General features: G+C 42.2%; 1 protein-coding gene across 1 annotated transcript in view; it reads right to left on the reverse strand.

The window, feature by feature from the left end:
* Nucleotides 1–858: 858 nt before the first annotated feature.
* The window catches only part of LOC132574448 (cytochrome P450 2J2-like), a 53,080-nt gene continuing 36,385 nt past the window's right edge, over nucleotides 859–17,553 (reverse strand). Inside the window, exons 6-8 of the mRNA XM_060242803.1 lie at nucleotides 10,400–10,587; nucleotides 5,930–6,071; nucleotides 859–1,262 (exon numbers count right to left, since the gene is read on the reverse strand). Coding sequence (XP_060098786.1) covers nucleotides 1,072–1,262; nucleotides 5,930–6,071; nucleotides 10,400–10,587 — 521 coding nt within the window. The 3' untranslated portion in view covers nucleotides 859–1,071. The remainder of the gene's footprint in view (nucleotides 1,263–5,929; nucleotides 6,072–10,399; nucleotides 10,588–17,553) is intronic.

The following is a 17,553-nucleotide window of genomic DNA, read 5'->3' on the forward strand; positions in this document are numbered from 1 at the left end:
GGCCCCCGAGCAACTGGCTCTTGTTTGCTTCCTTCTCCCTCTCTCTTGCTTCCTTCTGAAAAACAGCTTGCTTTGCAAGGCTTGCTCAATTGCATAGGAGCTACAGAGCAAAATCTCTATTTTCTCCATTGGCTGAGGCTCCTCCCTTGGGGAGGAATAGCTTGATTTGCCAGGCTCTCTCAATTGCACAACACAACTACTGACCCAAGCCTCTCTTCCTTCTGTTGGCTGAGGCTCCCCCCCCATTCCCTGGGGAAGGAAGGAAAAACTCAGAGCTTCGTTTGCCCACTTCTGTGGATCCCATGGGAGAAATACAAAAAAGCATTTTTAAAACTGAGTGCTAATGTTTTAAGCATGGGTTTTTTTTAAAGAAAATTGTGTTTGTCTGTGTCCTTTATAAAGTTGATATCTCTTAAATGTAGGGTCATGAATGGTTATTTGTTTTAGATGTATTTAAATGGTTTATGTATTTGTCCTTTTTTTTTAGTGTTGATGTGTTGGTATGTTTGTGGAAGAGCATCTCATTTCGTTGCTCTCATTTTCCTTTTTTGAGAACAATGACAATAAATTTATCATATCATATATCATATCATAAATAGGTACACATATGGCCCGGCCTGACATGGCTCAGCCCAACCCGACATGGCCCGGCCCAACAAGGTCTCATTTATGTCAGATCCGGCCCTTGTAGCAAATGAGTTTTACACCCCTGATCAAAGAGAATAAACAGTGCGGGATAAGCAGATGTTATTCAGTGAAGAGTCTCCCATTTTGAAAGACACCTGCATACGACGACCAACTCCTAATTGTGAACACGGAAGGAATTCTGTCCAAAACTTTTCTGCAGAACCAGGAAATAACACTTGCATTTATTAGGCGATAATAAGCATGCAACAAATGCCAGATTTCTCTGAATCCCTTCTCTAAACAGCTCTAACCAAATGGAGAAAGCAAAAGACAGAATGAACAGGCTTCAGCAACAGTTCGCACCATGTTAGATTGTGTTTCAATGAATGAACATCAAATGGATCGGAACAAAAACAAATCGGCTCCTCTAAATACATTGATGGCTTATGATCCGTCATTGCGGGGAACAGCGCAAACCTTATAAGGACAGGGAGCGGTAGCCAATCGTATTCTAACTTCGTCCTTGATCTTTTTCATTCCTTCTGGTGGCCGAAAGGTGAACGTCCTCAGCAGCCTGGTGAAGATGATGAAGATTTCGATCCTTGCCAGCTGCTCCCCCAGACACACACGGGCCCCTTCAAAGGGAATACAGAAAAGCAGCAAATGAGTTGCATCTACTGTACCTCCTCTCCACCATATATGTCCCTGACCAACAGTTTGGTGAGCCAGTTTGGTGTAGTGGTTAAGTGTGCGGACTCTCATCTGGGAGAACCGGGTTTGATTCCCCACTCCCCCACTTGCACCTGCTAGCATGGCCTTGGGTCAGCCATAGCTCTGGTAGAAGTTGTCCTTGAAAGGGCAGCTGCTGTGAGAGCCCTCTCCAGCCCCACCCACCTCACAGGGTGTCTATTGTGGGGGAGGAAGGTAAAGGAGATTGTGAGCCGCTCTGAGACTCTTCGGAGTGGAGGGCGGGATATAAATCCAATATCTTCATCTACCTCACAGGGTGTCTGTTGTGGGGGGGGGGGGTAAAGGAGACTGTGAGCCGCTCTGAGACTCTTCGGAGTGGAGGGCGGGATATAAATCCAATATCTTCTTATCTTCTTCTAGCAGTTAGTTTAGACTTGGAGAAGGGCATTGGGACTTACAGACTAAAGCCTGTTCCCTCTTCTCCGAGTGGCTCCACAGCAATTTCCATGAGTACAACTGCTCTTTCCATAAACTAAATAAATACAAAACCATGATTGGTTATACAAAGCAGGAGTCAAGTCGCACCGTTAAGACCAACTAAGTTTTATCCAGAATGTAAGCTTTCGTGTGCATGCACACTTCTTCAGACGAAGAATGAGATAATAGTGAGCAGAGCTACAGATAGCTGGTGGACAGTGGTTAGAATGCAAAGTGGCACAAAGTTAAAATCCAGTGGTAGAATAGTAAAATTAACAAATTGAGAACACCTTCGACCTGGGTAGCATTATCAAAGGTTTTCTCAATTTATTAATTTGACTATTCTACCATTGGATTTTAACTTTGTACCACTTTGCATTCTAACCACTGCTAGGGTTGCCAAGTCCAATTTAAGAAATATCTGGGGACTTTGGGGGTGGAGCCGGGAGATTTTGGGGGTGGAGCCAGGAGACATTAGGGGAGGAGCCAAGATTAAGGCTGTGACCAGCATCATTGAACTCCAAAGGGAGTTCTGGCCATCACATTTAAAGGGACACCTTTTCAATTCCTTCCTCCCATAGGAAGTAATGAAGGATAGGGGCACCTTCTTTTGGGGCTCATAGAATTGGACCCCCTGGTTCAATCGTTTTGAAACTTGGGGGGTATTTTGGACAGAGGCACTAGATGCTGTACTGAACATTTGGTGGCTCTACCTCAAAAAACAGCCCCCTCCCCGAGCCCGAGATACCCGTTATCAATTCTCTATTATACTCTATGGGAATTGGTCTCCATAGGGAATAATGGAGTGTGCAGCAGGCATCCCCCCCCCACTTTCTGACGACCCTGAAGCGGGGGATCCCCTGCCCCCACCTGGGGATTGGCAACCCTAACCACTGCCCACCAGCTACCTGTAGCTCTGCTCACTGTACCTTGTTCCTCATCTGAAGAAGTGTGCATGCACACAAAAGCTTATGTTCTGGATAAAACTTACTTGGTCTTAAAGGGAGACTCCTGCTTTGTTCAACTGCGTCAGACCAATATGGCCGCCCACTTGGATCTATCTACATGAATGGTTATAGTGATCAACAATTACTAAGACTATATTCACAATACAATAATAGGTGAGAATACACAAATGCATAAAGACATAGACACAATTCTCAAAGAGTGCATTCATAGAAGATTATAAAGCACCAAAGTACAGGGAGTCGACTGGTAGCTCCAGTTTCGATGAATCTTCAAGCAACGGAAAGCTCTGCTCCATTTTCCTTCAAATCAAATAATCCACAAAACACAATTCATACAGCTTCACAGTTAATCGGTATCAGCGACCTCTTTCATATAACACTAAAGTAATCTCACAATATTTCATCCAAGGACATTTAGAGCTTTTCCCCACACAGCTTACCGCGGAGCGAAGTCCCTCCTCACTGCGCAGCGTCTGCTCGGAATTTCCCACCAACTGCTCCGCAGAAGCAGGAAGATCCGCGGCTTTTGCGTCGCTAACGTAAACTGGGTTTTAGCGATTTACATTTGCGGCGCAGAAGGCCTGGCCCTTCCTGCTTCCGTGGAGCCCTTGGTGGGAAATCTGAGCAGACGCTGCGTGATGAGGAGGGACTTCGCTCCGCGGTAAGCTGTGTGGGGAAAAGCTCATAGTCTCAACCAGGCCTCAGATTCAGCAGGAGCTCCCAGGAGCACAACTCCTGAACTTTTCTGAGGGTTCCCCCTCCTCCTCCCCACCTTGTCCATTGAATAGTAGGTGCAGCTGAATAACAATCCCTGGATGAGCTCCACCACCTATTTTTCTACAAAACAACCCCTGGTCTCAACTAACATTCAAACAGGCACCAGCTCTGAAATGACCATAAACTAGCATTGCCAGCTCTGAATTGGGAAATAGCTACAGATTGGGAGGGGGGGGGGAGGCTGGGGGTGGTGGTTGGAGAAGGGAGGCGCTTCATAAGAACATAAGAGAAGCCCATCTAGTCCAACATTCTGTGTCACACAGCAGCCAAATATATATGTATATATATATACACACACACACACACACACACACACACTGTGGCTAATAGCCACTGATGGACCTCTGCTCCATATTTTTATCTAACCCCCTCTTGAAGGTGGCTATGCTTGTGGCCACCACCACCTCCTGTGGCAGTGAATTCCACATGTTAATCACCCTTTGGGTGAAGAAGTACTTCCTTTTATCCGTTTTAACCTGACTGCTCAGCAATTTCATCGAATGCCCACGAGTTTTTGTATTGTGAGAAAGGGAGAAAAGTACTTCTTTCTCTACTTTCTCCATCCCATGCATTATCTTGTAAACAGAGTCCACCTTCCAAAGTGGCCATTTTCTCCAGGTGAACTGATCTCTATCACCTAGAGATGAACTGTAATCCCTGGAGATCTACAGTCGCCACCTGAAAGCTGGCACCCCTACCATAAACCCTTTTGCTTTCTGAATTGGCACCTGGCTTGGAACTGATTGAGGTCAGGGTCCCCTATTAACTGATGTTTACAGCCAGGGGTCATTTCGTACAAAAAAAGAGATGCAGGAGCTCATTAGCACAACTCATTTGCACAACTTATTTGCATATGCCACACAGCCCTGACATTACTGGAAGGTGCACTAAATTATATCAGCTCAGCATCTGCCTTGAATTAGAATGGTCATCATAAAACTTTACTCCCATCCAATACTCCCTCTAAGCTGTGGAGTGTTGTGAGCAAAAATTCTACTTTGTGAGCTACTGCCATTAAAGTTGTGTGCCACTTTGCTCTGGGGCCATTTTTCATGAGCTAAGAGAAAAATGTGACAGCCAGAGGCTAAAAAAACTGAGCTGGCTCACACTAGCTCAGCTTAAAGGGAACATTGCTTCCATCATACTTTTTAAATTGCTTTCTCCTATGTGGCTACAGTGATGAAGATTTCCATCTGTCTGCATGATATGTATTGTTTTTTTTTTCCTTTTGTGGGGAAAAATATTAGAAAGTTTGTCAAATCTTAAAGAGTTCAGCAAAATTCTCACAGGGGCTTTGAACAATGGAGCCCGGAAGCATTTGGGAGGCAGGGGTAAGAAAGAAAGAGCACAATAACATTTAGAGGTTCCAGAGCTCCACTCCTGAGAGCTCCTGCCCAAAAGGAGACCTTAATTAAAGCCCCAAATTAAGCATTTTTAGTCTTGACAGCTGTATGAGGTTTAGAATATAACGCATGGACCATTTTCTTCTCTATGCATCTGGCCATTTTTTCGGTAGCTACATAACGATGTGATATAGTATTTTAGGAAAATTAGATCTGGGATTAGGATGGAGAATACTGAAGGGTGAAGTCCACCCAAGCCTTCGTTGCCTGTGTAGTGTCTATCAGTGCCATCTTAACAGCAGCCATCACTATATGAAGAATAATGTGAATTACTCAGTCCAGCAATACTGCAGGTAACAAAAAACGTGAAAGATGAAATTAAGAAAGATGGGCAAAGGAAGAGGAAATGCAGGAGCAGTGTTATTTGGGGGTTTTTTTGTTTTGCAAAGCTTCTGGGAAAAGATTTCCACTTATTATTTGGCTGGAGAGCTGCTTTTCTTAATTATTGTTATTATATTTTTGGCTTCTAAGCATGCTCCTATGTTGTATACAGTGTCTAAGAGGCATTAACAAGTGATGAAAGGGAAGGAAGCAGAGCATTCAACCCAAGAACAGGGAAGGCAATAGGGAAAAACTCTTATCTAATACCCGTGGTGCAGAGTGGTAAAGCTGCAGTCCTGCAGTCAGAGCCCTCTGCTCACAACCTGAGTTCGATCCCAGCGGAAGCTGGCTCAGGTAGCCGGCTCTAGGTTGACACAGCCTTCCATCTTTCCGAGGTTGCTAAAATGAGTCCCCAGCTTGCTGGGGGGAAAGCGTAGATGACTGGGGAAGGCAATGGCAAACCACCATGTAAAAAGTCTGCCGTGAAAACGTTATGAAAGCAACGTCACCCCAGAGTCGAAAAACGACTGGTGCTTGCACAGGGGACTACCATTACCTTTTTAAATACACTCTTATCTAATGAATCTTTCTGCAAAGCTCAACACTAAGTAGGGCAAATATCTCTATGAATATCAACCATAAACTAGTTTGGACATCGACATTTACCTGCTCCAAATGGAAGGAATGCTTGTCTCTCCACAAAATTTCCATCCTTGTCCAAAAAATGATTCGGGTTAAACTCATGAGGTTTCTCCCATTGCTTAGGATCAAGAAGAACCGAGCGGAGATCTGTAAGGACAGTGGCCCCCTGGAAAGAAGAAATTGTTTTTTAGATGCATCCAGACCATCACATTTGTTTATATGTTTTATAGAAACCTTGCTCATGAAGAAATAAGTGTGCGGTTGTGACAATGAACCCCACAATTCACTGTGATTAGGTTTACCAACAACCTGGAGGAAAAGTATCCTGCACCTTTAATAGACGTTTTATGCGTAGAAATTGGCAAGTAGAGATTCTCAGGACATGGAGGCAAACAACATTAAGCCCCTATTAAAATGACATAATGTTTTTTCTCCAGGTTGTTGGCAGCTCTATCTTTGTTAAGCCTATCTGGAGAGAGACCGGGGTGGGGTGGGGGAGGTGCAAAAAGGTAAACTCCAGTGAACTGTAGGAGACAGGGCCTTTTTTGAGCAGGAACGCACAGGAGCACAGTTCTGGCTAGCTTAGAATCAGGGGGTGTGGCCTAATTTGCAAATAAGTTCCTGCTGGGCTTTTTCTACCCAAAAAAAGCCCTGTGTGAAACAATGGTGATATCAGGGGTGTGGTCTAATATGCTAATGACTTCCTGCTAGGCTTTTTCTAAAAAAAAAAAAAAAGTCCTGATAGGGGATATGAATTTTTCTCAAACTTGTTGTTTCTGCGCTTCTCATATAGACATATTTCAAATGTCCTTCCCGAAACAGTTTCATTTCATTTTCCTAGGCATGGAGGTCCATAGCTGCACTCCAGACGACTAACAAGTTAAGGCTGCAGTCCCTTCCAAGGGAGTAAGCCCCACTGAGTTCTGTGGGGTTAACTTTTGAGCAAGCATGCTTAGGATTATGTATGTCTGAGTTCTCACCAAATGTATCTAAGGTGAAATAGACTCCTGCTTTGTTTGCCAATGAAAGCTAGAGTTAAATTAATCTTCCGTCAACTAGCTGAGCATTCAGTGTAATACTATAGAGCAGGTGTCCCAAAAGTGATGTCTGTAGGCACCATGGTGTCCACTGACTCCTTTCTGACCCCCGCCAAGTGTTTTAAGAGAGTAGGAGGGGCCAGGTGGGGCTTTTGCCCAGCAAGGCTTCTGATTGGGCTGCCTGGGCAGATTTTTTTTTTTAAATGTCACTTTGGCAGCAGCAGCAGCCAACACAACATGAGGATTAGGGATGAGCATGAACCAGCACATAAACTAATTCATTGTGAGCTTTGGCGGGTTTATGGTTTACAAAGTAAAGTTCTTGGCAGGTCAACTGGCACAAACTTTCCACGAACTTTCAAGCTGTTCACAGAGGTTCATGCCAGTTTGTGCATGGATACATTTCCAGACAGTCTCTCCATGATCAAAATGTTTACCAAACTTCAAAGCAACCGGGGTTGGGGTGGGGTGGAATTCTCCAGCCTTAGAAACACTCTAGTTGGTTTCAAAAGTCCCCCCCCCCCCTCTGCTGCATTCCTGTGTTCCCTTCCCATTTTCTTGCATAGAGCTCATGAAATCCCCTGCCATATTTGGATTTTTTGTGACTCTGTGATAGCACCATAGCCAGCAATTTTTGGGGGGGGGATGGGGCTGGCAGAGGGCGATTTAGCAAATTGGATCTTACTTCCAAGCAAACCTGCTAAGTGGACCAAGCCATACAAGGGAATTGAGAAGTTGCTCTTCAGTTCTGACTGAGCAGCTGACATTTTTCCAGATTCCACGAACTTTCCATGCTAATGACCTCCCTGGCCAAAGACAGTGACATGGTCAGTAGAGTGTGCCAAAGAAAAAAATGGAAAAATTGAGATTTGGGGGTATTCAGGGCTTAAAAATTCAGGGGGGCACATGCGAATATCTCCTAATAGCAGATTTGGTAGCCAAATTTTATTGGGGAGATATTCTGCTTTTTCCAAACATATGGCCCCGTTATACCCTAAGGGCTGTTGAAGTCAAAAATAGGGTATAATGAATTGTGGCTGGGGAGAGGGGATTTGAGGTAGGGGCTCCAAATTTGCAGGGCCACTTCAGGAACCTCTTCCACACAGAACCCCCAAGTTTCAAAAAGATTAGACCAAGAGGTCCAAATATAGGGGCATCCAAAGAGAGTGCCCCCATCCCACCATTACTCTATGAGCCACTGAAGTCAAAGGCAAAACAAGGTATAATTAATTGCAGATGGGGGGATGGGGTTTGATGTAGAGGCTCCAAATTTGCAGGGCAGCCGCGGGAGCCTCTGCTCTACAGAATCCTGAAGTTTCAAAAAGATTGGACTGAGGTAGGGTTGCAAAGTCCAATTCAAGAAATATCTGGCGACTTTGGGGGTGGAGCCAGGAGACATTAGTGTTGGAGCCAAGATCAAGGCTGTGACAAACATAATTGAACTCCAGAGGGAGTTCTGGCCATCACATTTAAAGGGACGGCACACTTTTTCAATTCCCTCCTTCCCTAGGAAATAATGAAGGATAGGGGCACCTTCTTTTGGGGCTAATAGAATTGGACCCCCTGGTCCAATCTTTTTGAAACTTGGGGGGTACTTTGGGGAGAGGCACTAGATGCTATACCGAAAATTTGGTGCTTCTAACCCAAAAAACAGCCCCACCAGAGCCCCAGATATCCGTGGATCAATTCTCCATGATTTTCTATGGGAATAAATCTCCATAGGGAATAATAGAGTTCCCAGCAGACATTTCCCTCCCCTCCCCCCGCTTCCTGAAGCGGGGGGAGGGCCTCCAAACCAGGGGATCCCCTGCCCCCACCTGGGGATTGGCAACCCTAGACTGAGGGTCCAATTCTAGTGGTGCCCAAATAGCCCCCCCCCCTTTTCCCTACGATGGGAAAAAAAACAATCTGTCAATTTTCCCACTGTTATTACAGTGGGAAAAGTGCATGGGGGGGCAGGGATTTGAGTGAAAGGCACCAAAGCTGCAGGGTTGCTTCTGGTGCCTCTCCCCCACAGAACCCCCAATTATAGCCAAAATAACAGATTAAATTAAACACTCTAAGCCAGGCCAGGCCTCCCTGTGGGCAGGGTGGGGGGTGCGGGGCAGGTGCCGGCTTGGGGCACCCGAGGCCCTAGCACCGGACCTGCTATCCACCCAAAGCAGGAGGAAAACTCAAGGTTTTCAAAAAGTTAAAAAGAAAAAACTGCTTCTAAACTGATAGATAAACTGCTTCTAATCTGGTAGATAACTGACTGAAAATGTCAAGAGCGTGTGCGTTTGCAATAAAAAAAGGCCAACGCCATGCTGGGAGTTATCAGGAAGGGAATTGAAAACAAATCAGCCAGTATCATAATGCCCCTGTATAAATCGATGGTGCGGTCTCATTTGGAGTACTGTGTGCAGTTCTGGTCACCGCACCTCAAAAAGGATATTATAGCATTGGAGAAAGTCCAGAAAAGGGCAACTAGAATGATTAAAGGGCTGGAGCACTTTCCCTATGAAGAAAGGTTGAAACGCTTGGGGCTCTTTAGCTTGGAGAAATGTCGACTGCGGGGTGACATGATAGACTGCGGGGTGACATGGTGGCGGCCACAAGCATAGCCACCTTCAAGAGGGGTTTAGATAAAAATATGGAGCAGAGGTCCATCAGTGGCTATTAGCCACAGTGTGTGTGTGTGTATATATATATCATTAGGGTTTGTAGACTCTTTCGGGATCAAGTGCCGTGTTCTACTGGAGAAATTTTTTTTGCCACCATGTGACACAGAGTGTTGGACTGGATGGGCCATTGGCCTGATCTAACATGGCTTCTCTTATGTTCTTATAAACAGAAATCTGCCCCCCCCTCACCAGATGAAGGTCTTTCAGTCCAGTAGTTCAGGTAGGAACACCAGCAGCCAAGGCCAGGCCACAGAGAGCAGAGCAGAGCATGGCCAAAGGGTACAGAAGCTCACTCACAGTCGATCTATGACAAGTTGGCAACACACAGCAGCAGCAATGGCGATTATGTTCCCCATTCCTTGCTGGAGCACACAACAGCCCTGCAAAATGCATGGCTGTGATTGGATCAGGGGCCTCCTCTTCTCCCTCCCCCCAGCCAGTCAGGAAACACCATGGAAAGGTAGGAAAATAGCAGGTATCCAGTAAATATCCAGTAAACCCTTTACCAAATGCACAGCTGTATTCTTATTGTAGCAGAAGGTGCTATAATAGGGCAACATTTATAAAGAAATAAGATTGTCGTTCACTTCAGTGATTAGGTACCATCTGTTTTTACTGCATTTACTGCTACATGAACATCTACTATCTGTATCCTTTATAGTACACCTTGCCTTAGATAGTTTATTGTTCACAATGTTCTCTAATTCTGTAACTCCTAGACCTATGGCATTGTTCGCTGGTTGTGCTCAGCAAGCAAGGCAAATGTATAAGTAAGTAAATAAATAACAAGTTACCTTTGGAATGAAAAAACCAAACAGGTTCACATCCTTTGAACATTGTCTGGGGATTCCAAACAATAAGATATATTTGAAACGTTGGATCTCATGAATCACAGCATTGGTGTAGGGCACTTTCTTCCGATCTTGGTAGGTAAATGACTGAGAGGAACCAAAAACGTTTTCTATCTCCTTCTGTACTTTTTCTAAGGGAAATAAAACCAAAACTTTATTTAGAACACTCTACTGGGCAAATTTTGAGAGACAATGGAATTTTCCACATTTTCCTTGCTCATGTGTTCCCATTTTTTTCAGAGGTGTTTTCTGTTCCACTCAAGTTTTACTCCCTCTAGTGGCCAATTTGATATTATACCATTTTATGTCCAGCATCTCTCTGCAGATTTAAACTGCAGGGTTTTTATGCCAAATACAAACTGGTGTAATACCGAATTGACCACTAGAAGGAGCAAAACACAATCAGAATGGGGGGGGGGGGACTCAAAGCAACAAGAACTTCACAAGCAAGGAGAATGAGAATGCAGAAAAACCCGTTAATTGCAAATAAAATTACCATTATTATTATTATTATTATTCCTGAATGTTGAATATTAGCCAAACTGCAGGGAAATGAGTGAAGGATCCTAACTGTGCCATTCTAAACAAAGTTACACCCTTTAAATATCATTGAAGACAGTGGGCGTATAAGGATGTGCCTCTGCTGAGGATAGTATGATTAAGTCTGTATTTCCATTATCATTAACAATTTACAGAAGGAGACTACAGGAAGTGAAAAAAACTCCAAGTACATGCTCACTGGCATAGAGAATCTCCTTTACTGGGTATTAAAAACAACTGAGTTAAGTACACTTCACCATAGGACTGAGAGGGCTAAGAATGAAATGCCCTCCTAGATAAGACCAGTGGTCCATCCAGTCCATGTCTCATACAGTGGCCAAGCAGTTCCTCTGGAGGGCCAACAACAGGGCAGAGAGACTGAGGCCTTCATAAAAACATCAGAAGAGCCCAGCTGGATCAGGCCAGTGAGGATCCATCTAGTCCAATACCCTGTCTCACACACTGGCCAACGAGTTCCTCTGAAGGGCCAACAACAGGGCAGAGAGACTGAGGCCTTCATGAAAACATCAGAAGAGCCCTGCTGGATCAGACCAGGGGTCCATCCAGTCCAGAGTCCTGTCTCACACAGTTGCCAAGCAGTTTCTTTGGAGGGCAAACAGTGGGCAGAGAGGTCAAGGCCATCATAAAAACATCAGAAGAGCCCTGCTGGATCAGACCAGGGGTCCATCCAGTCCAGAGTCCTGTCTCACAAAGTGGCCAAACAGTTCCTCTGGATGGCCATCAACAGGGCAGAGAGGCCGGGGTTGGAAAATGTCGAGCTGAATTGCTTCTCAGAAGGGGAGCAGGCTGGGGCTTCTGTTTGGGGTAGTGGAGGGCAATTTAATGCCTACTGCCTACTTTTCTCAGTCAGAGATCAGTCCAAGATATGCACAGGAAACTCTGAGGAGATTTACTTTGGCTAAAAGGGAGTCCCGGGTGGGGGGGGGCTTCTTTGAGGCTTTGAGGGGTCTCCGGAAACGAGTTGCATATTCATCATCTGCAGAAGTTTCCAGAATCATTTATTTGATATAAGCTTGTCAGGATCCTAACCTTCTTTGAGACTGCTAAATATCTAAAGCTATACAAGACCGGTGTTAGATCTGGATAACTGCAGAAAAAGGTACTGATGACTATCTTCATTCTGGGACTATTTAAAGTTAAACAAAATAAAATCAGAAGGTGGGAAATAGAGATTCAGAAAGTTTGGAAGAAGAAGGGGAGAAGGGGCGAAATTTGAACTTTCTATATTTAAAGGACAGTGCTAAAAAGTGGAAAGGAATTTATTGTTTTGTCTACTTGCGGTTTTGGTGAAAAAGCCCCATCATCACAGATTTGCAGCTCTGTCAACACAGGAAATACGTCAAACATCGTGAGATCTTTTTACCAGTGAAAATGGGATTTGGTGGCAAGAAAAGCAGGAAGTGTCAGATGGAAAAGGGAAATCATTGAAGCAGTTAGCCTACTCTAGGACTATAATAACATAGAAAAACATTGGTGGCCATTGTTAGGAGGTCAAAATTTAAACAAAGTTTTTAAAGTGTTCAGGACATTAAAAATTGGTGAAGCTGACAGAGGTGACAATTATAAGGTAAATACTACTGGACATTATCGCTGATAATTATTTTAGAAGCCTTTTGAAGGAAATTTTTTTTAAAGGGAAGCAGAAAGTCACGACTGCCATTTTGGAAAAAATAAAAACTTTTAAAAATTAATATCTGAGCCCAGGAGGCTCTGAGGACGGCAAAATTAGGCTTATTGAAAAGGGCAAGCCTTATTCTATCAAACCTGAGAGTTTAAATTTAATTTGGAGCGGTCAAAATTTTTGGTGTTTTTTTAAAATGTCAGCGCATAAGTTAACCCTTGCAAGGACTGCCTCAATGGAGAAAATGCAAGAGCAATTAGAAGCAATGGAAGCCAGGATGATGAAAGGGGTGAGAGACATGATAACTGCTTCTAAAAAAGAAATTAGAAAAGACATTGAAGAGCTAAGGAAAGATATAGAAGATCTCAGAAATGAGACTGTGGTAACATCAAAGAAAGTGCAAGAGGTGGAAGAGAGAGTGAAAGTACATGATTCCACCTTGCTAAAAATGCAAGAAAAGGTGGCAATTCATGACTGCAAATTGATGGAAACCCAGATACGTCTGAGAGGAGTACCTGAGGATGAAGAGACTGATTTGAAAGGATATATAATAAGAATAATTGCAAAATTTTTAGAGGAAGATCCTGAAGGAACTAGAAGCATGTATGACTATATGTATAGAGTGAACTCACTATATGCCAAGAAAAATAATCTACCAAGAGATGTGGTTATAAGATATATGACAAAAGAAATGGTGGGAAAAATCTTGAGTAAAAATTTTGAAAAGACATTGATAGTGGGAGGCAGCAGAGTAAGAATCATGAAAGACAAGTGATAAATGACAGAAAAAAAATTGACAGAAAAATTGACAAAAAATTGACAGAAAAACTATGTGACAATGAAATGAGGTATAGATGGATAATACCTGAAGGTCTGAACTTTGAGTTGCAAGGTAAAAGGATTACAAGGGAGGGACGGTGGCTCAGTGGTAGAGCATCTGCTTGGGAAGCAGAAGGTCCCAGGTTCAATCCCTGGCATCTCCAAAAAGGGCCCAGGCAAACAGGTGTGAAAAACCTCAGCTTGAGACCCTGGAGAGCCGCTGCCAGTCTGAGAAGACAATACTGACTTTGATGGACCAAGGGTCTGATTCAGTATAAGGCAGCTTCATATGTTCATATGTACAATTACAAGCACACAGGAATCGCGTAGGTTTTATGAAGAACATAAAGAATTTGCACCATGATGGGTTACAAATTATTATCTTGGAATGTAAATGGACTAAATTCACCACAAAAAAGAAAGGCAACGTTTCATTGGATTAAAAAGCAAAATTTTAATATAGTTTATTTACAAGAAGTGCATATCAAACAAAAGGATTACAAATTTTTATGGAATAAACAACTGGGACTAGAATTTTATTCATTGGCTGAACAGAAGAAAAGGGGAGTGCCTTTTTATATTAAACAAGAATTGGAGCCGAAATTAGTGTTTAAAGATAAAGATAGAAGATTTGTAGTGGTAGAAATAATATTAAATGCAAAAAAAAACGTTGTTATTGGGACTGTATGCACCAAATGGTGCAAAGGATGCTTTTTTAAAAGACATTATACAGCAATTTGATGAACTGACTTATGACCAAGTTTTGATAATGGGTGACTTTAATGGAACAATTAAGAACACACTGGATAGGTCTGGGGGTAAAAAAAAAATAATAAGGAAGGAAAATTGCCAGTCTTTTTTTGAATTTGTCAAACAAGAACATTTGGAGGATATATGGAGGAAATTTAATCCTGAAGTTCGGAACTATACCTTTTTTTCAGCAAGACATAAAACTTTTTCCAGAATTGACATGTTGTGGAGCACTAAAGACTTAGGCCTTATAACAAAGAAAATAGAGATTTTCCTAAAATTGAGGCTGACCATAACCCAATAATGTGGATTACAAAATTGTCTAAGAAGTTGAGAAGATGGAGATTGAATGAAGATTTACTACAGAATAAAGAAATAGTGACATCTCTAGAAAATGAAACTAAAGCTTTCTTCCAAATAAACGATAAATAGGATATAGAATTTCAGACGGTCTGGGATGCTTATAAAGCAGTAATGAGAGGAATATTGATTACACTGAATAACAAAGATAAGAGGGCAAAAGAAAAACAGATGTTGGACATTCAAAATGAAATAAAGAAAAAAGAAGGGGAAATGAGAAAAAGGCCAGGGGGAAAGAAAATTATAAGGGAGATTACAATATTACAAATGCAAATGAGACATTTGTTAAATAAAGAACTGGAATGGAATCTGAAAAGATTGCAGCAGAAATCTTTTGAGGGAGCAAACAAACCCAGAAAATATTTGGCCTGGCAACTGAAGAAAAAGAGAGAAAGTAAAATTATTAATAAAATTGTGGTGAATGGAAGAGAGGTGGTAGATCAAGAAGGAATAAAAAGAGAATTCTTTAAGTATTATGCCAAGTTATTTAAAGGTGTTAAAATAAGGAAAGGAAAGATGGATGAGTACTTACAAAAGATAAAAATAGCATCCTTAGCAGAAAATATGCAAAAAGTTTTGAATGATCCAATTGAAAAAATAAAAATTGAAGCAGCAATTAATGCAATGGAAAATGGAAAAGCACCTGGGCCAGATGGATATACTGCTAAATTTTTTAAAACCCTCAAAAAGGAGTTAATCCCGAAACTTCAGAAATTGGAAAATATCATAAGAACAAAAGAGAAAATACCAAATACATGGAAGGAAGCTGTTATTTTGTTGATTCCAAAGGAAGATAGAGATGTTATGAACCCCCAAAGTCCCCAGAAAAAGCCCTGGCCTCACTCAATGCACAGCAGCCAAGAAGGTCAGAACGCCTGCTCTGGTTGCAATGCCACTGAGGATGTTCTCCGCAGCTGAGAACGAAGAACAAAAGAGAAAATACCAAATACGTGGAAGGAAGCTATTATTTTGTTGATTCCAAAGGAAGATAGAGATGTTACGAACCCCCAAAGTCCCCAGAAAAAGCCCTGGCCTCACTCAATGCACAGCAGCCAAGAAGGTCAGAACGCCTGCTCCGGCTGCAACGCCACTGAGGATGTTCTCTGCAGCTGAGAACGAAACGTCTGGAAGAAAAACTTTCTCCAGTAGAACACGGCAGTTGAGCCCGAAAGATTCTACAAACCCTAATTTCATTATTAAATAATGACTATAAAATATATACAAGAATCTTGGCAGAACGGTTTAAACAATATTTGATAAATTTTATAAAGGAAGATCAAGCAGGGTTTCTTCCCTAAAGGCAAATAAGACACAATATCAGAACTGTTGTAAATATTGTAGAATATTATGAAACACATCCAGAAAAGGAAATAGCATTATTCTTTGCGGACACAGAGAAAGCATTTGACAATTTAAATTGGGATTTTATGTTTGCAGTAATGGAGAAAATGGAGCTGGGAGAAAGCTTTATAAGAATGATAAAAGCAATATATACTGAACAACGTGCAAGGCTATGTATAAATGCTGATCTTACAGAAGACATGATAATTAGTAAAGGTACAAGACAAGGTTGTCCACTTTCCCCACTGTTGTTTATAATGACTCTTGAAATATTACTGATGCAAATTCAAGAAGATAAAGAAATAGAAGGATTAAAAGTAAAAGGATTTACTTACAAATACAGAGCATATGATATAATGTTTATAAATGAAAACCCCATACAAGTCACACCTTTGTTGTTAGCCAAAATACAAGAATATGGGGAGTTGGCAGGACTTTGTATTACATCTCCACTCCAATCTCCCTAGCAGGGCTCCCCCCCATAAACTAAACACGGAAGCATGCCCGAACAACCCAAGGACTACTTTGATAGAGTACACAACAGAGGTTAAAATCCTCTCACTTCCTAGGCGAACGGGTTACAAACCCATACTACAAAATCCAAAACTTTGCGTACTTCTAAAATTATACGACCCCTAGTAAAGTCAGCTAAAAAAGCTTCCGGGCCCATACCCCGACAATGTTGGTACCCACCCCTTCCTATACTAATGAGCCCCCTAGTCTGAACAACCCTCATCGCCAGCCTTGCAACAAGTACAGTCATCATCATGACCAGCCACCACTGACTTCTCGCCTGACTTAGCCTAGAACTAAACACTTTAAGCATCCTACCGATCATTATACGCTCAAACCACCCACGAACAACCGAAGCCGTATTGGCAGATGATTCAACAAGAAATTTCTAGGATCTTGGGATATGAATTTAAAAAAGTTGCAGAGACTTTTCTGTTGGGATTACAAATGGAAAAATTTCCAAAAGAAGATAGAACCATAATTTGGTACTTGCTTTCAGCTGCTAGGACATTATATGCGCAGTTGTGGAAGCAAGAAAAAATACCAGAGAAATGGGATTGGATTGTAAAAGTTATGACATGGAGTGAAATTGACAAATTAACAAGAATTTTAAGAGACTATGATTTAGAAGTTTTTAAGATGGAGTGGAAAAAGTTCAGAAGATATGTAGAATTATTTCATCATCCTTTTGAAAGTCAAAGACAATATAAAAATGTGTGGGTTTTCTGTGGGGAAAAATCAAGAACAGCTATAAAAATGATCTAATGTGCTTGAATATAAATTGTTCTGGGATAAGGCGAAAGATAAGAAGAGATTGTTTTGTTTGAGTCAGGCCTCAAAAGGAGCTGAAAGTTCTTCCATTCAGCACCTAGGCTTCATCACAAGATAAGATAAAGCAGTAATTAGATATGGCCACAAACTGTAGTTCAAATAATGATTTGTAGCTGAATCACAAACCAATATGAATTGAAAGATTGGTTTCCAAACTAACCTGGTTTGTATTGGTTTGTGAGCCATTTAAAGTTTAAACCCCTGCTTTTTCCTCCACAAAGCTTTTCATGGGGAGCAGAAAGTAGGAGTTTCCAAACAGATGAGTGCTGGGACTGCTGCTCAGCTGTTTGGTTTAAATGGC

Source organism: Heteronotia binoei, chromosome 6 (assembly GCF_032191835.1).
Source record: "Heteronotia binoei isolate CCM8104 ecotype False Entrance Well chromosome 6, APGP_CSIRO_Hbin_v1, whole genome shotgun sequence".
Classification (NCBI taxonomy): domain Eukaryota; kingdom Metazoa; phylum Chordata; class Lepidosauria; order Squamata; family Gekkonidae; genus Heteronotia; species Heteronotia binoei.